The sequence below is a fragment of the Hemicordylus capensis genome, chromosome 9 (genome assembly GCF_027244095.1).
Source record: "Hemicordylus capensis ecotype Gifberg chromosome 9, rHemCap1.1.pri, whole genome shotgun sequence".
Taxonomy (NCBI): domain Eukaryota; kingdom Metazoa; phylum Chordata; class Lepidosauria; order Squamata; family Cordylidae; genus Hemicordylus; species Hemicordylus capensis.
In genome coordinates this window covers 22046822-22072614 of record NC_069665.1, presented here as the reverse complement: position 1 = coordinate 22072614, position 25793 = coordinate 22046822, and the positions used below count along the sequence as shown (strand labels likewise).

General features: G+C 44.9%; 1 protein-coding gene across 2 annotated transcripts in view; it reads left to right on the top strand.

Annotated features, from left to right (window-relative positions):
- The window catches only part of ITFG1 (integrin alpha FG-GAP repeat containing 1), a 131230-nt gene that overhangs the window by 52386 nt on the left and 53051 nt on the right, over positions 1 to 25793 (top strand). For both annotated transcript variants that reach the window (XM_053270345.1, XM_053270344.1), the window contains exons 9-10: positions 625 to 722; positions 6821 to 6987. In XM_053270345.1, coding sequence (XP_053126320.1) covers positions 625 to 722; positions 6821 to 6987 — 265 coding nt within the window. The remainder of the gene's footprint in view (positions 1 to 624; positions 723 to 6820; positions 6988 to 25793) is intronic.

The following is a 25793-nucleotide window of genomic DNA, read 5'->3' as shown; positions in this document are numbered from 1 at the left end:
AGGGTCTGACTCAGTATATGGCAGCTTCCAATGTTACAGGAAGAAGACTCTCTCAGCCCTATCTGGAGATGCCAGGGAGGGAACTTGGAACCTTCCACATGCAAGCCATGCATTTGCTCTTCCCAGAGCGACTCCATCCCCTAAGGGGAATACCTTCCAGTGCTTGCACATATAGTCTCCCATTCAAATGCAAACCAAGGCAGGCCTACTTAGCAAAAGGGACAATTCGTGCTTGCTACCACAAGGCCAGCTCTCCTCTCATGGTCATCGTCATGACCTTGGAAATTGGCAGTTTAAATATTTATTTCAGTTGGGATTTTAAAATAAGTTTTATGCTCACCTTTGCTCAACTTTTGATATGAAAGTCTGCTTCATATAAGTAACGCATAAACAAGCTTCAGTGTTTGACGGGGCGGGGAACTCTTGTGTGTCTGGGATTAACAGAATGGCTAGATAACTAGCCAACAAGGTTAAGGTTTATGCCATATCTGTTTAATTATCTTGACACCTTTGTTTATATTGCATCAAGATATATGGTCTGTTGTGCTTGCTTTTTTTCTGATAAAGCTTCGTTCTCTGATGTGGAATTTATTTTTATCTTCCTCCCAATTTTTTTTTTGCCAGATGGTGACGGACGGACTGAGCATTTGCTGCCAGCCTGTTTGGATGCGGCTTGTCAAAAGAGTGTCATCTACCTATCTAAATCGGGATTGAATCAAGAAGTATGTTGAGTTTTTGTTTGCACCGTTCAAATTTACATATATATATTTTTAGATTAGATTAAAGGTTTGCATCTGGCTCTCAAGAAACAACAGTTAGCGCCACTTCAAACCTCATGCGACATTCATCTTTGCTGCTGTCAGCGTACAAAAGTATGAATGAGGAACTTGGGTTCGCAAATGCCTGGAAACATTTGGTGGCTACTTGACAGAGAGCTGTGGTCAATCACAACTCTCCTGGGAACTTTAATGATGTATATCTACTCCCATATAATTCTGCCTGGCCCATGAGATCATGGAGAGACTCTCTTGTGCGACGTGACACACTAGAGAGTCTCTCCATGATCTCATGGGTCAGGCAGAATTATATGGGTAGAACTGATTTATGTATAACTATCTATCTATCTATCTATCTGGCAGGTAGATATATAGATATATGGCAGAATTTTATATAGAGAGATATATGGCATAGATAGATAGATAGACAGACAGACAGACAGACAGACAGATAGACAGACAGACAGACAGACAGACAGACAGACAGACAGACAGACAGACAGACAGATAGATAGATAGATTTTTAATAAAAAGTATACTTCTGTCAACAGTGAAGGTATAACAGGCACTACTGTTCCCAGCCTCTCTCAACAATGCACAGGTGAAGGTAAAGTGTGCCATCGAGTCGGTGTCGACTCCTGGAGACTACAGAGCCCTTCGGTAGAATACAGGAGGGGTTTACCATTGCCTCCCCCCGGCCTAGTATGAGATGATGCCTTTCGGCATCTTCTTATATCGCTACTGCTTGATATAGGCGTTGACCGTAGTCTGGGAAACAGACCAGCAGGGATTCAAACTGGCAACCTCTGGCTTGATAATCAAGTCATTTCCCTGCTGCGCCATTAGGTGGTAGGGCCCAGAGCTTTTTTAATACACATTCTTTGCTGCACTGAATTTAATTTGCTTCCTGGTGAATCAGAATAAAGTTCTTGATAATAACAATCCTGAGTGCTTCTCTCCTTACCACCCAATTCCCTCTAATTTTTATCGGAGCCTGATGAAACTATAGCAGGCCTACACAACTTCCATCCTCCAGCTGTTGCTGCACTACAGTTTCTATCACCCCCAACTACTGGCCACTGCAACTGGCCAATAGAGGCCACAATACAGAGTCAAGGGAAGGCCTGCTGGAATAAAGATGTCTTTGACTTTGATTTAAAATTGATCCTTCCTGCCCCTAAGATCAAGGGGTAGGAAGTTCCAGAGAGCTGGGGCCACCATGGGGAAGGCTAACTGAGCAAAGAGACACCTTCTAAAGTGATGATTCTCTTAAATTTAGCACAGGGAGAGCAACTGGCCCTATCCATCCCCAGCACAGCATTCCTCCAGTGGCTGTTGTTGGTATCTGCCTTATGTTTCTTTTTAGATTGTGAGCCCTTTGGAGACAGGGGACCATCTTGTCTATGTATTATTTATTTTTCTATGTAAACCACTTTGGGAACTTTGGTTGAAAGGCGGTATGTAATATTTGTAGTAGTAGTACACCCTGTCTGAACATGTAGGATTTGTAGTTTCTGTATAAAGTTGGCAATATTGCCACTGCCAGTATTCAAAATGGCAGCCCCTTTGTCAGATTACTCCACAGTTGAACAGTGAAGTATCACTCTGTTTTTACGTTCAGAAAGCGTTAAACCAAGTGAAACTTGCTGTAGAATGAGTGCACAGTATGGGAACGGTACTTCATCATCAAAAAGATGTACAAGTGGTGTGAACTGTTCAGAGACAGTCACACAAGTGTGGTGGATGCATATTGACATGGCAGACTGGTTCATAAATGTGGTACATAGTTGGCTAGTGTTCCCTCTAACAGCGATTTCCAGCTGTTGACTACAACTCCCAGAATCCCCAGCCACAATGGCTTTTGCTTGGGGATTCTGGGAGTTGTAGTCCACAACATCTGGGAATCCCTCTTAGAGGGAACACTGGTGGACTATGCTCTTTATAAAAAGCTTTCTCTGATGGAATCTAAATCTTGTCAGTCACTGGAATAAATGTGTCAAGATAAGAGGTGGTTATCTTGAAAAATAATGTATGTACATGTTTCTGGAATAAACAATTTTGATGCCATACTTACATTCACCTTATTGATTGACTCTCCCCTCGTATATCCTTTGTGTTTGGGTTATGCATCCATACGTCATAGCTAGTATCATCTTCGCAGAGGCTTTTCTTTGTGATAGTGAAGGAAGAATGCCTCTTCCAAGATGGCGCCCGCCATCCATGGCCTTGGGATCACTTATGTAACTAATTCAGGTGTTAATAGACGTTTGTAAGACTTATAATGCAGTTTTACTCGCTCAAAAGCGTGTAAAGGTGTTTAATAAATCTGGTTGTGTTGTCGCTAAAATGCTTCTCTCAGCCATGTACATCCAGTTGGAGGGGAGCAACAGCAGGAGAGAGGGCATGGCCTCACCTCTTGCCTGTGGGCTTCTGAGAGGCATCTGGTGGGCCACTGTTTGAAACAGGATGCTGGATTAGATAGGCCTTGGGCCTGATCCAGCAGGGCTGTTCTTATCAAAGCTCACATCTCACCAGAGCATGGCATTCTTCTTGAAAGCTTCCAAAATTCTCATTCTCTTCTCCCGTAGCTGCAGTGTTATTTGTATTCCAAGTAGCAGTACAAGCTGCATTTGAGGCCTCTGTTTACCATTTAATCTTTTAAGCCGGTTGAGGGAGGGTTGGGTTGCGAATCAGCAGAATATCTCCAGCTCCCATCCAGCAGCAATTCTACACTTAAAGTGTTTTTTGCAGATACAACTGAATCCTCCTTTCTTATGATCATAATACAATTTAGGAGATATTTCGGAGTTGCATGTGAATGATCTTGCTACGTCCGTTTCTCTTTTGTTCATAGAAATAGATTTTGCTGCGTAACTTCTTCAGTTTGAAAGCAAAATCACTATTTGAACTTCACTGTTCTGACTAAACCAGTGGGAGGATGTTACAAATGACTGTCTCAGACAACTATCATGTTGGAATGTGTTTCTTGTCAAGCACAAATCAGCGTTAACAAATCTATCATTATTTTGATTTGCCCAATTCCCTTTGGATGCCTATCGCCTTTTCTCATCTTGTTATAGACTTTTTGAAAAACCCAGATCTATAAAGCACGCAGTTAAAGGCTGCATGAAAAGCGGAGGGCGGGAGGGGGAAATATATTATACACACACACACACACAATATCACACAATAATTATTATTTATTTATTCTTTTTGTATTTAATGTTTTTTGACATTTTGTATTTTACAAACATCTTTCCCAGTTTCCACCCACCCTGCCCACAAGCCCAACCCTTCCTTCCCGAGCCCATGCTGGTTGTGGGGAGATGAGAAAAGAAGAGAGAGAGAGAGAAAGAGGGAGAAAGAGCAGAAGGGGAGGGAGGGAAGAGGAGAAGAGATACACACTGTTGCACCAATAGATGTGGGTAGATCAGAGGGGTTTTTTTTTCTAAGAATAGTTCAAGGAAGTTGTCCCAGCTTTCTGACCTTTTATCCTATTTATTTATTGATTGATTTATTTTTATCTGATTTATAATGAGGGCCCATTTTTTATGTGCTGCTAACTCAAGCAGGTCATGCAACCAATCCTCACTCCCAGGAGGAATGGGAGATTTCCATTGCCACAATATTAATCTCTTGGCTACCAGTAAGCTCCTCTGTGGCCATTGTTTAGAACTGGATTTTAGTCCCCAGGTGGTTGGGATATACCCCAATAGTACACACAGGTCCTTCAGTGCAAGAGATGAATCCCTTACTAAGTTAATTCACGTAATAACCTCCCTCCAGAATCCTCACACCATGGGACAGTCCCAGAAGATCTGTGTTAAGTTGGCGTGAGGATTATTGCATCTCCAGCAGTTACTATTTAAGGCCATTTTTAATCGCTTAAGATGCAGAGGGGTCCAGTAGGCCCTGTATTCGTTTAATCGGTGACTGTAGTGCAGTCGTCCCTTGCCAATCACAGTTTTCCCAACTGTGGATTTGGGAATCTACGACTGGGAAATTGTGACTGTGACCGCCCTTGCCAACCACAACCCGAGTATCCACAGTTTGGCAAGATTTTTTTGAAATTGGGGGGGGGGGGTCATTTCTGGGGGTCTGGGTGATTTTGTGGGGTCAGGCGGGGTCACTTCCGGGGGTCAGGGGGATTTCCCCCGCCCTCTTTTTTTACTGTATTTTTGGTTGTTTTGTGACCGCGATTCCCCTAACCCCCTGTTTTCAATGATTCCCTATTGCTTCCCAACCACAAATTGGCCAGCCACGAGGGTTTCCCGGAACAGAACCCTTGCAGTTGGTGAGGGACAACTGGACTGTATATGTGTGTGGCACAGGGAACTCACTCCGTCTTAGTAGGGGTGATGCCTCTCTTCTAGGTGCTGGGCTTCTGGGCTGACCACTTCCCATCATGGCTAGGTGTGGGAGAGGCACCTGGTTCTGATAGGCAAGCCATTCCTGCTGGATTCAGGGTTTACTACACCTGAGAGGTGACACAGAGTCTTCCTAAGGAGCCAGACGAATGAGTGGAGGAGGAGGTAGTAATGCCAGGGAGAAAGAGGATTGAGCAGGATGGGGCTCCCCAGAGACGACTCTCCCCAGGGGCTCTCTGTGAGCAGCCAGTTGCTTGGGGAGGACCATCTCAGAGGTAAAACGTTTCTGTTCTCCCAAGCCTTTCTCTCCCTTTGCTTCCAAATCGAGCGTTGCGATGTTTTCTGCCTGCTGATGATGCTGCCTCTTTGCTTTCGGGCACGTGCTCTGCATGCAGAGGGTTCTGCATTCAGTCCCTGGCACCTCCAGATGGGGCCAGGAAAGGTATCTGTCTGAAGCCGCAGAGAGTTGCCGTCAATCAGTGTAGACAATATTGAGCTAGATGGCCCAGGGGTCTGACTTCCTAGTATATCAGCAAAGTCGGTACATCAGACAAAAGCCCGTGAACACACACACAACGTGTGTATTCATTGCTCTTTGTTTCATGTACTGGCATCTGTCATTATAACCCATTTTGGATACTTTCAGTAGGAAGTTAGTCTAGAAATGTTACAAATGAAGTAAAATATCTGTAAACAGCATTGGCTTCCCTATCACTCTCCTGCAAGAAAGCTGTACTGTCTGCTAGAACCCTGCAGCTAAAAGAATTGTCTAGTTGATTGAAATAAATATGACTCTTCTGTCCTTAAGCTCAGTGTCTCCACTCCTCATTCTTTCCGATTTGACTTTCAACCCATTGCCTGCTTTTGTCCCAATTCTTTAAGCCACCCTGTCTCTTGGCCGGCCTCCTTAACAGCTCCGTCTCCTTGTTAGATCTAACCCACAGGTTGGATCAGAGCTTTCTCCTCCCATTTTGCCCCATGTACCTTTAGTTCCTTATGTCCTTTTCCCCAGACCTCCACGTTCACCTACAATTCCTGCAGGTTCCTGTTTCTCAGTCCATTGCCTATTCTGCTCCTCTCCATCAATCACTTTGCCTCTGAACGTCCTTTCTTGTCAGTTCCTTACTTCCCTGTCCAAGTCCAAAGTTACTCTTGTTCCTAGGTCCTGTATGAGGATTAAATCTTAGCTAAACTGACAGCTTCTCCTTCCCTCGCAGAAGCTGGTCTGCAAACATTCTGGCAGCCCCCCCCCCCCGCCAGGCAATCAACAAAACAACAAATATTTATATACCACTTTTCAACAAAAGTTTCCAATCAGATTATTTTTGAATACCAGCCATCAGATCATTTTAGACCAGTTGAGGCAATAAGCATGAGGTTCCACCACCAGAAGCACAGTACGTTATTGATGACATATTTCGGAAGGGCAGTATAAAACTCAAATAAATAAATAATAATAATAAATAATAAAATATTTCCTGTTTAGAGACATGTAGTAGTAGCAGCTCAGTACATGACTAGAAACAAACAGGGTTTTGTTGTTGTTTTTAAAGTAAACATGTCTAAGACAACTGAATTTATCATAAAATTAACCTGGAATAAAATATCCACCAGAATGACATGAGATGCTTGAAACTAATAAACCCTGACCATGTGCTGTTTCTTTCTGGTTTCCAGTGGATCCCAGTGTTTCAGAACTTCACAAACGCAAATACACTATGGGGCTTTGTTCCATACGTGCCAGCTTCGCCTGAATTTTCCGTTCCAATCACTCTTCACATCGGAGATTATAACATGGATGGCTATCCAGATGCACTTGCTATACTGAAAAATACATCCGGAAGGTACAGTACTGTCAGTTACAAGTATGTTTGTGTCCTCCTCTGGGAATAATTGTGCATGAAATGATTCTCACCTTGAAATGCCATAGTCCTGCATGGGAGTCAAATAGCTGAAAGAGGGTGACGGGGGGGTCTAGAACCCCTCCTAAGATTGGGCAGGGGGATGAGTGCTCCATGGGGTGAACAAGAAAAGCTGCTGTTGAAGGCAAGGCTAACTAAAAAGGAGATGTGCAGCCCTTTCTCTATGAGCCCCCCGATTGCTTGGTCCCACCACCACTGAACAGTGTGTGTGTATGTGCGCGTGCATGCGTGGTGTGTGGTGTGTGTGACGGAGACAGGGAGAGAGAGAGAGAAACCAAGCATAGGGGTGGGGGTGGGGGCGGGAGAACATAGGAATGTAGGAAGCTGCCTTCGACCGAATCAGACCCTTGGTCCATTTAACTCAGTATTGTCTACACCAGGGATTCTCAACGTTGGGTCTCCAGATGTTATTGGACCAACTCCCATAATTCCCAGCCAAAGGCCACTGGGGCTGGGGATTATGGGAGTTGAAGTCCAATAACATCTAGAGACCTAACGTTGAGAATCCCTGGTCTACACTGACTGGCAGTGGCTTCTCCAAGGTTGCAGGCAGGAGTCTCTCTCAGCCCTATCTTGGAGATGCTGCCAGGGAGGGACCTTGGAACCTTCTGCATGCAAGTGCTCTTCCCGTAGCAACCCCATTATCTTCCAGTGCTCACATGTAGTCTCCCATTCAAATGCAAACCAAGGTGTCCCCTACTGAGCAAAGGGGACAATCCATGCTTGCTACCACAAGACCAGCTCTCCTCTCCTTTACCTGGAGATGCTCCAGTGGCCCCATCCCCTAAGGGGAATATCTTACAGTGCTCACACATGTAGTCTCCCATTCAAATGCAAACCAGGGCAGACCCTGCTTAGCAAAAGAGACAATTCATGCTGGCTACCACAAGACCAGCTCTCCTCCCATAGAGGAGCTTGTCAGTCTACACACCTATATATTTCATTTTTCCATAAAGGCAGGCTTAAGTATTCAGTTCACTTTGACAACTGGGGTCGAAGCTGTCACAATCTCTCAAAATGGGTCCCACCTTGGCCTCTCATAGCTCCGTGGAAGAGCGTCTGTCTTGCATGTAGAAGGTCCCAGATTCAAACCCGGTCATCTCCTCCTAGGATTCCTGCCTGGAGAGCTGCTGCTGATCAAAGTAGACAGTACTGAGCTAGATGGAACAAACGTCTGACTCAGCAAACAGCAGCTCCCTGTGTTCTTATGCCCGTGTCTTCTCTGTGTTAAAAAATCTGAGAGACATCACTCGTTGCCAGCTGGGGGGGAAGCAAATGTTTCTGCTTAAAGGGCATTGTCTTCCTTCTTTCCCTCATTTTTATTTTTTTTTTAATTTTGACATCACGACTGGCAAATGGATGCAGCCTTTTCCCCCTGGAGGATCTTGGTTCCTGGCAATTGTTGCTGTGTACGTTGTCAGTTCCATTTTTGCCTGAGGCCTCTCCTCTCCCCTCAAGCAGTGGTCGACCCATTTCATTTTGATGGATATGCTGTAGATGCATTTTCTGGTGGCTGTCATATGCAGTTCTGCTCCATCGCCAGCCCTTCATCACCGGAAAACCACCAATGTTGTGACCCACAACTGCTCCCCACTTAGGTCCCCTTTACTCTGCAGTATGCACACATCTGGATGTATTATCTTCTAATGATGTATAGCCTGGAGCTGCTGTAGAAAACAGCAGCTAGAAATGCAAGATTTTATATCCTGGTATACAAAATATGAACGGGATGCATCCTTCATTTATTCTTCAGCAGAAGGGATGAGTAATTTGACCCGGTTCATAAAAGCTAGCTTAAAACAAATGACTGGATTCAGCAGTTGCTACATCAATGGTGTATTTGATTATTAAAATAATTTTATCAGGGATAATGAAAAGACATTTAGTCCTATGTATTGCTTGATGTCCCCCCCTCCCCACTCCTTTTGTAAACTACCTTGAGTATTCGGTCAAAAGATTAGAAAGAAGTTTTGAATGAAAGAAGTAAATAGAATTAAAATATAAAGTTAGTGTGTGGCACAAAAATACAGCCTAAAGCAGGCATTCTCAGACTTCGGCTTGAAATTCTCTTGAACTACAATGCGAGTTGTAGTCCAACAGCATCTGGGGACCCACGTTTGACTAAAGGAATCCCTGGACTAAAGGTACATTAAGCTCATTAAAAGAAAAATGTAGTAGGATAAAGTCATAGAACATGGTCTGAGGTAGGTCCGCTCAGCTTCGCTGGTTGACTGAGCTGTCAAAGCTCTTCTGTTCACAAAACACGGACACATAAGGCTCCTTTAAAAGATTCTGAAGAGGTGCTCTTGCTTTGCAAACTTAAAATGCTACTTTGTATGGAAAGCCACACACAATTTGTGCTATTCCAGTCCTTGTTAATGATGCGGAAAACGAAGAATTGTGTGATCCGAAACCCACGCACGTGCTGGATCTCAGGAGATAAACATTTCTGAAACTCAACTGTGGGCCCTCAGGGTGAGACCTTGCTGATCACGGCAGGAATTCTGAGCAAATATTTTGAGAGCTGGTCTTGCGATAGTGAACATGAGTTGCCCCCTGTGCTAAGCAGAGTCCACCCTGCTTTGCATTTCGATGGATGACTACGTGTGCATGCTGTAAGATATTCCTTTTAAGGGATGGGGACATAGGGAAATAGTAAGCTGCTTTATACTGAGTCAGACCATTGGTTCATCTAGCTCAGTGTTGTCTACACAGACTGGTAGCAGCTGCTCCAAGGTTATAGGCAGGAGTTTCTATCTCAGTCCTATCTGCAAGTCCTTTAATGGTCCTAGAGAAAGACATGCTGTTCTGGTAGCTCCAGGTCTTAACATTCACATCAATTCAGAGGATGACTGCAACTGAAGGAAGCCTGGGCAGGTGCGTGGCTGGGGGAATCAGTCATGTGACCTGCCTCTGGAGAGGGGGCAAGGCAGTGGGCCCCCAGACAACTGTCTCCCCTTGCCCTATTATAGTTACGCCCCTGGCCAGGGTGGGAACTTGGAACCTTCTGCTCTTCTCAGAGTGGCCTCATCCCCTATGGCAGGGCTGCTCAACTTTGGCCCTCCTGCAGGTGTTGGCCTACAAATCCCATAATCCCTGACTATTGACCACTGTGGCTGGGGATTATGGGAGTTGTAGTCCAAAAACAGCTGAGGGCCTAAGTTGAGCAGGCCTGCCCTATGGGGAATATCTTACAGTACTCACATGTCGTCTCCTATTCAAATTCAAACCATGGTGGACCCTGCTTAGCAGAGGGGACAATTCATGCTTTCTGCCACATGACCGGCAGTGTTGAAAGGGTACTGAAATAATTTACGTTAAGCTTTTGGGACTCTCAAAATACACTACACTCTTAGAGGGGGAATATTGACAAGAATATTCAGGAGGATCTTAATTTCCTGTGAAGATGCATAGGGGTCGAATGGCTATTTTAAAATAGCCACATCCCAAAAATACACAGGGCTTTGTAGATTAAGCTCAACATTCGGAATTGCACCCAGGAGGAGACTGGGCGGCTGCAGGCACACTCTCCATAGCCCGTTAAATCAAGCACACACATTTCAAGGGACAGAAGTCTCCAGCAGAAAGCACAGCTTCCCCCCCCCCGCCCCATCTTTCCCCCCAACCTGAGCCCCGCCACAATAAACTGAGTCTTCGTAAGCCTTTTGTCATCAAGGCACAATCTTTTTCTTTCCCAAACAGCTTTTGTCATACTTCCGTGGCCCGAGTTCCCGATACCTGCACCATAGCATCACGCAGCTCACGGTGCTGTTCAGCGTCATGGGGGCGGGGGGCAAAATGGGAATCCTCAAAGACCTTGTAAAGCTTTGGAAAATCCCCCCAAATCCCCACTTTTAAAGCTGTATAAATGCAGATTAGTCTGGCGGAAATGTAATCCATAATCAGAGTAAGTTTTAAAATGGATGTGTTTGAGCCAAGGATCTCGTTTGGACATGTTCGCATTTTAGTGGCATCTAGGAGCGACCGGAAAAACAGCGTTTCTTGCTGTGTGTCTTTAAAATTGAAGATAAAAGGCGCTGCCTTCTGTGGACGTCCTCCGTGGAACCAGTTCATGTGTTAAGTTTATCTATTTGATGAGCTTTTGGAATCAAAAGCTCATCTTTTGATTTCTAAGTATCAAACATCTAACCATAGCAGGGCTGGGCTGGGAATCTTTGACGCCCTATGCACTCTATGGAGCTGTTCTGGGAAGAGCATCTAGGTTGCAAGTTCCCTCCCTGGCAGCATCTCCAAGATAGGGCTGAGAGAGATTCCTGCCTGCAACCTTGGAAAAGCCACTGCCAGTCTATGAAGACAATACTGAGCTAGATGGACCAATGGTCTGACTCAGTATATGGCAGCTTCCTCTGTTCCTATGAATTGCAGTAGCCTTGCTGCAAATGTACGCCTGATGAAAGGGCAAATGCCTGGTGAAACAGGTGGATCTTAAGAAGGGCCTTAAAAGCAGCCAGGGAGGGGGCTGAACGAATCTGGGGTGGGGGAGAGTGTTCCGAAGAAGCGGGGTGGCGGCCACAGAGAAGACCCTCCTATGGGCCCAGGCACCACTATAGTTGAAGGCCAACAATACAATGGGCCGGTATGGGCCTTCCAACATGTCTGCCTTCCGCTGTGCTAATTGTTGATTTGTTTAGCCAGCTTTAATTCACGAAAGCAATTTCAGCAGACCCTTCTCTCCCCCTGCCACCCCTGTAAATTAGTGGGCTTCTGTTATGTGTCAGCTTTGATTCTCCTCGCTTGGTTCATGGGCTCTTATTGGAGGGAGCAGGGCTTACTGATGAAAAGGCGGCTGCTGAAAACCATTCAGTTGCTCTGTGATCGTATCGTGGTGAAGCCCTGTGGCTGTGCGTGGGAAGGGCGAGTCTCAATTAGGTTTCGTACGCGTAAATGCCAACTTCGTTATTTTCACTTTAATAATGTGTAGGAGGCTCTTTCGCAGACATATGAAAGAAAGGGATAGTTGTTCTCGTTTCGGCTACTACATTGTTGTTCTCGTTTCCAGATTGTAATGTTTTCATCCAGGCATCATAAGATCCGCCGCCTATTAAGATCAGCTGGAGAAGTCCGGGTGCGGTTGTCACCGGCTCAGTTGGTGGCGACTCGAACCGGGACTTCTCTAGAGTTGCCCCGGGACTCCGGAACACGCTTCCTAATGCAATGAGAGTTTCCCCTTCTCTGAATATGTTTAAGGACCTGAAAACATCCCCGTTTAGTCAGGCTTTTCGTTTATAGTTTTAAAGCTTCGTTTTTTACAGTTTTATTGTCTTTTAAATTGTTTTAATCGTGTTAATGTTTTAATAGTTTTTATATTGTGAACTGCCCAGGGACCTTTTTGTATAGAGCGGTATACAAATTATATAAATACATAAGGTGGGTTTTTAATGATAATCGTCAACTCCCCCCCGCCAAAAAACCCCAAACTATCAGAAAGCTTTGCCTGTTAGTTTTTCCGGGAATCCTATGTATATCAACACCCCTTGGGGGTATCCAGAATGGAAAAATATGACATCACTCCAGAAAGCTCAAATGGGCCACTTTCAGCATATTTTGAAATGCCGCTGTCTGATTCCTTCCAGGTTTTATTTATTTTTATTTTTATTTTACATTTATATCCTTCTCTTCCTCCGAGGAGCTCAGAGGAAGTGCATGGATATTTCTATCCTCACAACAACCCTGTGAAGTAGGTTAGGCTGAGAGATACATGACTGGCCTAGAGTCACCCAGTGAGTTTCATGGCTGAATGGGGATTCGAACTCAGGTCTTCCCAGTCCTAGTCCAACCACTATGCTATGCAGATGGCACTTTTTAACATCAAGATAGGTTGCCTTTTCAATTCCAAGCTCAGTTCAGAGTGCTTTCTGACTTTTTAAGGCTCTGAATGGACTTTGGCCAGATCCCTTCAGAATGACCTAGGTGCAGGGATGGGGAACCTTGGCACTCCAGCTGTTTTTGAACTACAACTCCCACCATCCCCAGCCACAATTATTGTGGCTGGGGATGGTGGGAGTTGTAGTTCAAAAACAGCTGGAGTGCCAAGGTTCCCCATCCCTGAGTAGGGAGATGTGGCCTTAGCTCAGTGGCAGAGTATCTGCTTTGCATGCAGAAGGTCCCAGCTTCTCTCCCTGGCAGCATTTCCAAGTAGGGCGGGGAAAGGCTCTTGCCTGAATCCTTGGACAGCCACTGCCAGTCAGTGCAGATCACACGGAACTAGATGGACCGATGGTATGACTTGGGTTAAGGCACTTTCCCACAGACTTAGACCCATGTTGAAGATCTCTCCACCATTTGGATTTTGACTGGTGAGTCAAAACTGGGGTCCTTTTTGGTTGTGGCACTTGGATTATTAAATGTGCCATGCCCAGCCAGCAAAGCTATCTGGATTCTTCATTCAAGGTTGTTTGCTGAAAATTGACTTTTGAGGAAAGCCCATGGAGTCTGGCCAATCCCCTTGAATTTGTGACCCTTACTGCTACTTTGTTGTGCTGTTTTGAGTAACATTTCTGTGTTGGGTTCAACATGATCTTGTTGATTTTTAGCATTGCAATTTGTTTTAATTTTGGATTTTTTTGTTAGATGCCTTGGCTTTCTTCTGAGAAAGAGGAAGGGTATAAATCTTTTAAGACTCAAATATTTTCCCATTTGCGCTCGCAGAACGTTTGCCAAAATGCCTTTCAGAAATATTTTATGGCCATTGTGCCAACGTAAAGATTGATTGAGACCTGAGCAAATTCCAGACTCATCAGTTCCATGGATGATCCAAATTTAAAAATGCATTGATATAGATTTTTACCTGCCATTTGAGTCATTTGCGATTCTTATTGTTCAAAACCTCAGTGGTTTCACTTTGAATAAAAATACCTGCTTGTTTTGGACATAAACTCAAAAATCCATCTTACATTTTCCTTCCCATTTATAGGGGGAAATAGCTTTATTTCATCAAGGAAGAAGAAAACCACATGCCAGTGTCGCTTTTCATAGCGAGAGTACCCTTCAATCTCAGTTGATTAATCTACCAGTTAAAATGGGTGAAACCTTTCAGCCCTATATAAAGTATGCCTACAGCTGATAGTGCATCTTCTCAGACAAAAAGTATGATAGATAGGTAGAAAAAAGCAGAAGACCATATTCTGGTCAGATCATATTCTGTTAAAAGCAGATCATATTCTGTTAAAAACCCATGACTTCTTGCTATGCATCTATAAAATATATGTTTATAGCTTCTTCATGGGGTCACAATTGATTTAGCTGAGTGCAAAACACTCAATGGGAAATCATTCAGCGATGGCACGTTTTGACCTATTCAGAATGTGTGGGCATAAACACATTTATAATTCTAGTTACTTGAGGAAAGGCATACCTCTAGTCATCCCTTTTAAGTATTTGAGGTGTGTGTTTTTCTTTTTTAAGAAAATCCTGAATTTGGAACGAATGGTCACCTAAAGCATTTTAGAAAATGAGAACTGAAACCGAAGATGCATTTTCAGTCTGAGGCATGGAATAGATGTATAAAATGTGAGGGAAATGTTGCTGACAGTGTCAAAAGGTGATTTTCATGTTAGTATAAAAATTCCTACATGGAGAGGCTCTGATTAACTGAAGCTTTAGGAGGAATACATAATACATCTATTATCAGCAGTCACACTGATGCTAAGGCTTTAGCTACTGTGACAAACTTCTGGAGAAAAGTGGCAAGGATGCTCTAGAGAAGGTTTTTACACATGCTCACGGGATAATGTGCACACATTTCTTTCTTTGGTTTTCACCATGGCAGTCCATGGACTGCAAGCAAGCTTTAAAACGTTTTCCTCCCCCAAGATGAAAAACTAGTCTCAGGAGGGAGAAGGTTATCTAAGAAAAAAACAAAGCAGGGGTCTTTCTGTAGATTTAGGATGAGTGGTTTTTGGCATCCATGGTTATGATGTCATTCAACATTTATTACCATATTTACCCGAATAGAAGGTGACTCTGAATTTAAGGTAATGCCGTGAAAGATAGAGGTCAAATGCAAGTTATACCTGTATTTACCCAAAAGAAAGAGGACTCCCCTTATATTTAATAGGAAAAGGGGGAATCCTCATCTTGGATTTGGGCAAATATGGTAGTATTCGTTGTAGTGCCACCAGGGCAAAACACCAACTGGATCAGCAATACAGCAATGTTAGGAAATGCTATGCTCTCCTCTGTGTTTACTTTTCTGGAGAGCTTTTTATTGTTAAATTATTTCAGGGTATCTGCAGCCCCTCAGGGAAGGGTGGCTTAGAAATTTCTCACCCTTCCCAGCTTGCTCTCAAGCAAAAATGTGCCAGGGCAGGTCTGTAAAACAGATTGCCTTGTTACCATTGCTGACAGTGCATTTGCTTTGAGTGTCTACACACCAGCTGGGCAATCCCCATGTATGTACAAGCATGGCCCGCGTGCTGTGTCCCAAGCAAGATGTCAAGTTGGGGTTTTTTTTTACCTACCTTTTGCTCTTTCAATGCCTAGAAAGCATTTGATTCTGCAACGAGTTAGGATGGAAGCAGTCACCTGATGGAATTAAATTGGGCCACAACCTTATTACTTAGAGCTTCCACCAAGAGCAGGGTAGTGGGCTCAGGGACAAGATAGAAGAGTGGGTACCACACCTGATCCATCCGCTTCTGTTGCTGTGCCTGCCCCCATCCTCATTGGGTACATTACCTCACATTGGCCCCGCCCCTTCCAGCTCCATCAGCATCCTGACGTAGGGGAATAGGCGCAGCACCAGGTACTTTCTTTACCAGCCCAGTGGGGTGTTTCTTTCATCTCCCTCACGAGCCATGGAAAGGAGTGGCCCCGCAACAGGGAGGGGAGCAGGCAGGGTACCCACCAAGGGGAGTGGTGGTTGCTTCTGCAACAGCAATGCCAGGGGAGCAAGGGGTGCCTGGAAGAGAGCTGTGGGTGCCTTGATGGCCCCACTCACCCCCCATAAGCCAAAGAGATGTTATCTGCAGTTGGATAACTGTAACATCTGAGGGGCCTTGTACAAACGTCATCTTCTGTAGCTTTGGGTCCAGACGTACATCTCTGAGCAAGCCAGGTGATACTTAAATTCTCTCACCGCTTCTTCTGGTCTTCCTTGTGCACTGTCCTACTCAGTGCAGAGTGCTGTGTCCAGGCAGTTCCCGGCAGAATTTGTGCCATGGCTTACGATTAAAGAAGCAGCATTAGAAATGTACCGTTGACTGTGGCTGACCACAGCCATCTCCCAGGTGACTGTGTGTTGGAGCTGGAGAAATCCCTATAGAGCTACAGGTGTGATGGCTCTGATCCTAAAATATTAGGCACCATTGCTCTCTCCTAACACAGGTGATGAAATTCTGGAATGCAAACTGCCTCAAACTGATATCTAGTCCCTGTTGTATCTCCAATCAGATGAAACAACATCTGGATCATATCTTGTTTCATTTTGGCCAATGTTCTTTTTGTGGTTGGCCAATGTTCTGCAGAATAAACATGTGCAAAATTTACCCCACGGGCAACAAAATGTCGTTCCGCAAACTCCATGCCAAACATGGGTTTCATGGTGTCCGTCAGTGGGCTACTCCTCTGTGAAGCAGGAACAAAAATGAGTTCCTAAAGAACAACACAATCTAAAAGTTGGTATGATTTTCACCCTCTCTGTATAAATCACTGTTTGTGATAGAAAGATTCTGGGCTTTGATTAGCAGCCTTTGTTCTTCAAACACTTCATGCTAGTTGTGTGAATATGTATGACGCTCATTTCCAAGTTGACAATGAGTCTCCAAACTGTAGAGTGTCTTTCAGATCCATGGTGTTTGACGTAGCATTTATAGTGGCCTTTTTCTGTTTAGAAAGCAAGTGATGAAGGAGTTGACTGATTACTATAATCACTGAAAACATTCCCTCAGTCTCCAAAATAAAGAAGCATTTCGCTACTTGTGAAGAAGAGAAACAAGGCAGATTTTCTTCATTCTGGATGATTTCAAGGTTCAGTTAAGAACCATGTATTAATGAATGCCCCACTTTCAGCTCAAGTTAAAAGCTTTTAAGAAAGCAAGTGATTTTTCAAGGAGACAAATTGTTCTGACTTTTAAGGAGTAATTGTACACAGCTGCTTAATTGAAGATAATTTCACTTGAGATGTCAACCTATTTTAAAATGCAGGAATAGAAGAAGATAGATAACCGGAAGGGTATAGAATAGAGACACATTCCTTAGTTGGTGTGTGTGTTTCAGGGGCAGAGATGCAAAACTAAATGGCTTTAGCTAATCATGATGCACTAGAAAAAATAAATAGTTGTGTATAGGTACAGCATGAGGGATCCATATTTAATGTAATCTGGCTAATGTTGTAAACCGCCTAGAGACTTTGGTAGTAGGCAGTATACGATAGAGGAATAGCATCTATTTCAGGTCTCTCATGGTTTTTCTCCCTTCCATTTCAAGTATTTATTTATTTTTTTCATGGCCTTTAAGTTGATCAGAATTTAGATTCTAAACATTGATGCACACTTTTTTTTTGCCTGCTAGAGTAAAAGATACATAACGATGCATGCTTTCTCTCTCAAAAAGAGAAGCTGTTTAAAAATAAAATTAGATTTCCCCTAACGGCAAACGAACTGCCAAAGGTGGTTATAAATATTTATAAATTCTTGTAAAATCTGAGCTGATAATTGGCAGGGGAGGCTCTTAACATGAAACACTTAGCATGCCATTTTGGAGAGGAAATATATTGATAGTAGTTAACAGCTGAAGTATAACACCAAGTTTTCCTGTGACTGTCTTGATGCTGGACACGGATAGGTGGCAAGTAGTTCCTTAGGTAGTTTTCGCATGTTCAGAAACCCAATCTTTGTGTACAAAGATGGGTGGAAAGAGAGTTATTCTATCACTTCTCTGAATTTTTAAATTTTTCATTGCCAAGTACCCTTTAAATATATGTATGAACCATTTGGATATACATTCGGAACATCATTTTGATGTATAATAAGGATTCACTTTAGTTCTGATGGGCATAGTATCACCTAGGGAATAAGACAGAACTCCTCATTTGTGCTTTTGAAAAAGCATTTTGAAATTGCTAAAATTGGGACAAGACATATAATTTGTTCGCTTTCCCTCCTTTAGTATCTGACTGTATTGAGGAGAAGAAAAAGATTTGGTGATTTGGCAGCAGACAAGCCAAAATTCTTCAGATGAACTGCTTAGTGCAGGCGTTCACAATAGGGGCTATCCTAGGGGTTCTTGATGGGCTCCCAGGAGTACTCGGTCACATGATTATTTCCTCTGCTGAGAATTGCCAGCCTGTAGCCAGTGCCTCCTTAGCAATGTGTCTATAGTAGAAGGTGCGGAGGAGGGTGAAGACCTTCCTCTTCTGCTTCTGATTGGCTGGCTATGTGTTGAAGCTCAGCATACCCCTCCCCTCAGCCTGACAGAAAATTAGCACTGAATACTCCCGTTGAAATCAGTGGCACAAGTGTACTTGTCCTATTATTTTCAAGAAGACTGCTTATCAGTAAGTTAGTAATTTAAGCGTTACAGTTCGGAAGACAGGGTATTACAGTCTCTGGGTCACATCCACACTAACTTGCTCATGGCAGCCATCTTGAAAATAATAGGACAAGCACAGTATTCACCGGGGACACATTCACACGTAACGGGAAACTGCAGGTGAAGGAGCCTGAGGTTGAATTTCTTGTAGGTCCGAATGCGTGCAGCTGCATTTCCGTCAGAAAAGCAACCTGAGGTTTCCCTTCCCAAACTCCAATTTGAACCTCGGGTTGTAGTGAGGTTCACTGCTCCTACCTGAGGTTTGCGTTCGGCAGCGTTGCGTCCAAAGGCAGAGTTGGAGTTACAGTGAGCTGTAACCAGAATTGAGGGAGGAAGCTCCTCCCAGCTGTGATTGGTTGCCAGGGCTGTCGGTGCCAGAAGGAAGCCCACTCAGCCAGTTCCCCCTCCTCTCTGCAGTCTCTGAGATTGCAGTTTTGAATGTCTGTGGTCCAATTTGGAACGTCCCTGCCTGGTCTGAAATGTACTGGGCGGGGCGGGGGGGAGGGAAGTCCAAAGGACCCATGGTTTCCCATTACATGTGAATACCTCTTTGGGGTACCTGAGTTGAAGGTTTGTGACAGTCGGGATTTTAAAAAAGGAAAGATTGTGCTGTCGAGTCAGTGTCGACTCCTGGCAACCACAGAGCCATGTGGTTTTCTTGGTAGAATACAGGAGTGCTTTACTATTGCCTTCCTCCCACGCAGTATGAGATGATGCCTTTGCCGTTGTCACGGAAGTGAGCATCCGCCTCCAGCACCTTCCTATATCGCTGCTGCCCAATATAAAGGTAAAGTGTGCCATCGAGTCGGTGTCGACTCCTGGCGCCCACAGAGCCCTGTGGTTGTCTTTGGTAGAATACAGGAGGGGTTTACCATTGCCTCCTCCCACACAGTGTGAGGTGATGCCTTTCAGCATCTTTCCTATATCACTGCTGCCCGATATGGGTGTTTCCCACAGTCTGGGAAACATACCAGTGGGTATTCAAACCGGCAACCCCTGGCTTGCTAGTCAAGTTATTTCCCCACTGCATCCGATGTAGGTGACTACAAATATATATTTACTAGGCACAGTCTGGGGAAAGCACACCAGCAGAGATTCTCTTGCTCCCTAGGCAAGCTGCTTCCCCGCTGCGCCACCGCAGCCAATGACAGTAGGGATACACTTGTTTTAAAAAGGCCGGGATTGCCTAGCTTAGTGAGTTTAAGAAACAAGTTGCTTTAACATTAGAAGTGGGTAATGAAGCAGTTCTCCAAAATAATGAACAGAACAGTGAGGCTGCACGTGAGAACCGCCAGGATCGGGCCCAGTCCCAGCCATGCAGCTCTGCCTAGCCCAGCTTTTTAACCCGGCTCTCTGCCGGGGTTAAGGGAGCTCGTGGGTCCTTGACCCAGGCTCCAGGATTGTGTGGAAACAGAGAAACAGGTGCCTAGAGCAGGGTTTCTCAATGTGTGGGTCCCCAGATGTTATTGGACTTCAATTCCCATAATCCCCAGCCCCAGTGGCTTTTGGTTGGGAATTATGGTAGATGAAGTCCAATTACATCTGGGGACCCACACGTTGAGAATCCCTGGCCTAGAGCACCCATCTCCTGGTCATTGCCCAATACACCACGTTCGGCAGTGGGGGACACCCAGAGGCCAAGACGCGTAGTCCTGGCCCTTTGGAGCTCGATTGTCTGGGAGCACAGTCCGTACTCCCAATTCACATTTACTGGTCATGTGGGGGGAGGTCCGGGTTTGTACCCCCTTCCCCCCACCCGCCCAGTCGGTTGTGTGACTAGCTCTGCTATCTTTTTGTAGTCAGGATCGGAGAGAAGGTGTGGTCAGGTTAGATGTTGCTGTTCTGCTCAGCTGAGCCTTTTCATTGTGGTTGTTTTTCACAGCAGCCTGACCTGTATTTTGGTCTTAAACTTTCCGCAACAGCCAGCTGGCTTATTTGCTGCCTCAAAGTAGATAATCTCAGTCTGTATGGGTGATTTCAGATGTTGGCAGCGAAATGCCCATTTAAGAGTCTGCTACTCAGTTCACAGAAGATTCTCTTCTGCACAGCCATGCCCTACTTCTAGGAAGAGGTAGCACAGGCAGGGTGAAGACATGCTCATTGATTCTTATAATCATGGTTAGAAGATCAGGGGTGGCCTGTGGGTTCTTCCTTTTTTGCTCTAATCTCTGGATTTTTCCTATCGCTTTCATTTTCAGAGATAACCATGGTTGGTCCTGCACATCCACTCTCTTGTTAACCACAATTAGCTGTAAACCAGGGTTTCCACAAACAGTTATGGTTAGAAGCTAAGCATGGTTAGCCGCAATATGGATGCGGGCAGAGTGCTGACCATGGTTAGCTCTGAAAATGAAAAGGAGTGGGAGGAGCTTGTAGCGCATTCCACTTTCCTATTGGCTATAGGCCCCCTCCAGCCTCAGAGGCAGGATGCCTCTGAGTACCAGTTGCAGGGGAGTAACAGCAGGAGAGAGGACATGCCCTCAACTCCTGCCTGTAGGTTTCCAGTGGCATCTGGTGGGCCACTGTGTGAAGCAGGATGCTGGACTAGATGGGCTTCCTTGGGCCTGATCCAGCAGGGCTATTCTTAAGTTCACCATGTTTACAACTGCACTGGTCCTCTGATTGTAAAACAGAACACTTATTTCCTGTTGAAATGAATGGGACTAACCAAGCTAACTTAGCACAGTACTTTGAACCTTTTCACCTGATCCAGGATCTTCCGGATTGGTTTAGTCCTGCTCTGCCCTACCTACTGTTTAAACTTATAGAGCTGTTCCCTGCACTCACTATTGTTTCACAAAGTTATGTGTTATAAATTTCAAGTATTTATAAACCATGTTTTCTGCTAAATGGCACTCAAAGCAGCATACAGTGAAAAATCAGAAAACGGTGAGTAGAACATAATTATTTTTTTTTAATGAAGTTTAAACACAACCAAAGTGAACTAAAAGAGTAGGGGGCTAAAAGCACTGCAGAGATCACATGTTGACCTGAGAAATGTAACACACACGCCCAATATTGGAAAGACAGGAAGGAGGGGACAAAACCGATCTGCTAGGGAAACCTCACCAGCAGGAGAGGCTGGGGAGGGTGCAGGGCAAGACCCGCTCATGTGTGGCACATATTTTATGAAATATAAGTGGTACCATTGAGCCACCTAATGGCGCAGCAGGGAAATGCTTGACTAACAAGCAAAAAGCTGCCAGTTTGAATCCCCGTTGGTACATTTCCCAGACTATTGGAAACACCAATATCGGGCAGCAGCGATATAAGAAGATGCCAGAAGGCATCATCTCATGCTGCGCAGGAGGAGGCAATGGTCAACCCCTCCTGTATTCTACCAAAGAAAACCATGGGGCTCTGTGGGCACCAGGAGTCAAAATCAACTTGACGGCACACTTTACCTTTAAGTTGTGCCATCACTGAGAGGGCCCTGCCCTGCATCCCCATCAGCCTCAATTCAGCAAAGGAAGAAGCAGGACATCTTCTCATTAGCAAAGGGGCAAACGTAGGTGAGCATCATTGTTAAATAAATAACTGGTACCCTTTCTAGGAAAGTGTCTGAGCACACACTTTAAACACAAGTCCTGAAGCAGCTAGCACCTGCCCTCCCCACCGCCACAAAAAAATTATTCATCTGATTATACAAGCCATATTAGGTGACTCACCAAAGAAATCACAACAATTAAGTTAAGAAGAAAAGGGAGAAATAAAAGGAAAGCTCAAGCTAGTTGCTAAGGATACATCATGAAGCAAACCATTTAATGCTTTCCCTTCCAGCTTTTAATACTAGTAATCACAGATCTAATTTGGGTGATTGATTACTGTGATTAAGTGATAAGAGCTTTTTTCTGAACCTTTGGCTCAGGACCATGCAACTAGTCCAGGAAGGCGAGTTCTTAATTGCTAGGATCTGTAACAGAGTAGAATTAAAGGGAGACACGCCGCTTTTTATTCAGCGAAGACCCTGCTGGTGTATATAATGGCCACATGACACCGGAGTGACTTAATTGTATGCTTTTAACATCATTTGCAAAAATGGGCTCAAAGAAGTTTTGTTGTCCGTGAGATTTAACTTCCAGGCAATATGTGGAAGTCTGTTGGGTCCCAGAGCATGGTCTAAAGCAGGGATTCTCAACTTTGGGTCCCCAGATGTTATTGGATTTCAATTCCCATAATCCCCAGCCACGGTTGCCTTTGATTGGGGATTATGGGAGTTGAAGTCCAATAACATCTGGGGACCCAACGTTGAGAATCCCTGGTCTAAAGCAGGGCTAGGCAACCTTGGCTCTGTTGTTGAACTACAACTCCCACCATCTCCAGTCGCAATGTATTTTGGCTGGGGATGATGGAAGATGTAGTTCAGCAGCAGCTAGAGAGACACAGTTTCCTACCCCTGGTCTAGGGGCACACAATATGGCCACCTTGCTTAGCTGAGGTTAAGCAGGTCTTGGTATGGTCAGTGTCTGTATAGGAGACCCATATATGTCACCTTTTGTTCAGTGGGACCACAGCTCAGTGGTAGAGCATCTGTTTGCATGTAGACGGTCCCAGGTTCAGTCCCTGGTATCTCCAGGTAGGGCTGGGAAAGACTCTTGCCTGAAACCTTGGAGAAGCAACTGCCTGCCAGTGTAGACAATACTGAGCTAGATGGACCAGTGGTCTGACTCAGCATAAGACAACTTCCTGTGTTCCTAAGGCAGTTCCCTGTGTTCTGTTTTCCTGTCCTGCCCTGCCCAGCCTTGAACATCATTTCATGCTGAGTGGATATCTACACAAATGATCTCTCTTCCATAAACCAAAGCTTCAAGCCATGATTTGATAGCCAATGTCACAAGAGAACCTGCTTTGGGTGAACCATGGTTTGCCTCCGTTCCCATGTTATACAAAACCATGCTAATGCCAAGATCAGAGAAGAAGGAGATGGAGAGGAAGAGAGGAGGAGGAGCATGGGACATACGTTCTGGAGACTCTCTTGATTTGGAAACCATGGTTGTCGGGATCCAGCATTATGGGCTGCATTCAAAGGATGCAGTGGCAGAGAAAGCCAGGTGGTGGCCCATCTAAAAAAGGACATTGTAGAACTGGGAAAGGTGCAGAAGAGGGCAACCAAGATGATCAGGGGCCTAGAGCACCTTTCTTATGAGGCAAGGCTACAACACCTGGGTCTTTTTAGTTTAGAAAAAAAGACTGTGGGGAGACATGATAGAGGTCTATGAAACCACGTGTGAAACAGGATGCTGGACTAGATGGGCCGTGGGCCTGATCCAGCAGGGCTGTTCTTATGTTCTTAAATAGGGTGCTGGTTTTGTTCCTTTGCAGAGCCCAGCATACTGAATGTTAATGGGTTTAGAACATTGTTTTTGCTTGGAGCCTAGCAGGCGAATAGCAATTTAGGTTGTCAGATTTCAGGCTGTTTGATTTGATTCCATATATACTGCACCGTTCTTGTCTACATTTGTTTTGGAGGGCTTTTGATTTAACAGACTTCAGAGCCCTGTGAATTTCCCAGCAACCTCACGTATTCAGCATTAAGTGGTTCTATGAACTTGACTAGGGGAAAGAAAGGGAAATCACAACAGGTATGGGTGATACTCTGCTGGGGAAAGGACACTGATGAATACGATGAATCACTAGTTTTTCAGTCTCATGCTGACCTGATAGGAACTCTGACTTTCAGGGGAGATATCTCCTTACTGTAGATCATATTAAATGGCAGGATAGAGGGATACACGCCATGCTTTGGGGGGGAAATATTATCTTCAGCTGTCAGATACATGCGGGGGGGGGGAATAGTGGAGCTAAAAGGCCATATAATGTAAGAGAAATGTCATAAACCTACTGGTGGGGTTAAAACAAACAAAACCTGATGGGTTTATTTTGATGACGACAACAACCACAAATATTTATATACCACTTTTCAACAAATGTTTCCAAAGCAGTTTACATAGAGAAACAAGAAAGAGAGAGAGAGAGAGAGAGAGAGAGAAGGCTCCCTGTCCCCAAAGGGCTCACAATCTAAAAAGAAACTTAAGATGGATGCCAGCAACTGTTGCTGCAGGGATACTTGTGCTGGGGATGGATGGGGCCAGTTACTCTCCCCCTGCTCAATAAAGAGACTCGCCATGTTTAAAAGGTGCCTCTTTGCCCAGTTTACACCACTGTTTACATTGTAGTTTTTGTTCCCCCCTGTGTGTTTCTATAGATATCTGTCTGCCAACTGAGGATGCCATAAGAACAGCTGGATCAGGCCCAAGGCCTATCTGGTCCAGCATCCTGTTTCCCACAGTGGCCCGCCAGGTGCCTCTGTGGAGCCCACAGGCAAGAGGTGAGGCCATGCCCTCTCTCCTGCTGCTGCTCCCCTGCAACTGGTATTGAGAGGCATCTGCGAATCTCTATTCCTGAGAACACTGTCCAACCCTTTCCACCTCTGGAGTTGAAAAGGGTGCTGGGGATTACTGGCTCAGCCCTGCACTGCTGTGGTACTTGCAGCGCCTCAGCAAGGCAGCATCCAGAGCACTCCCAACCTTGGAGCTGTGGAGGCTATGAGGGGTACCACAAATTGCAGGAGGGTCCTCACCCACCTCTTTAACTCCAGAGTTGACGGGAACTGGGGAGTGTTGGTCACCATTCGAAGAAGGCAGCAGCCCACTTATTCTGGTGAGGATGCTGAGCATTTATGCTTTGGATTAAGCAAGCCGATGTCCAAGAATTCCTATACATAGATTTGCCCTTCTACAGATCTATGGTGTGGCCACATCTATCGTACTGTGCACGGTTTTGGTCACCATATCTTAAGAAGGACATTATAGAACTGGGAAAAGGTGCAGAAGAGGACCAAGATGATCAGGGGACTGGAGCACCTTCCTTATGAGGCAAGGCTACAGCATTTGGGGCTCTTTAGTTTGGAAAAGAAGCGACTACAGGGAAACATGCTTGAGGTGTATAAAATCATGCATGGAGTAGAGAGAGTGGAAAGAGAATTTTTTCTCCCTCTCTCACAACACTAGAACCAGCCAGGGGTCATCCCATGAAACTGAAGGCTGGGAAATTCAGGACCAACAAAAGAAAGTACTTGTTTATACATCATGTAATTCTTCTATGGAATTCTCTGCCACGGGATGTGGTGATGGCCACTAGCTTGGACAGCTTTAAAAGAGGCTTAAATTCATGGTGGA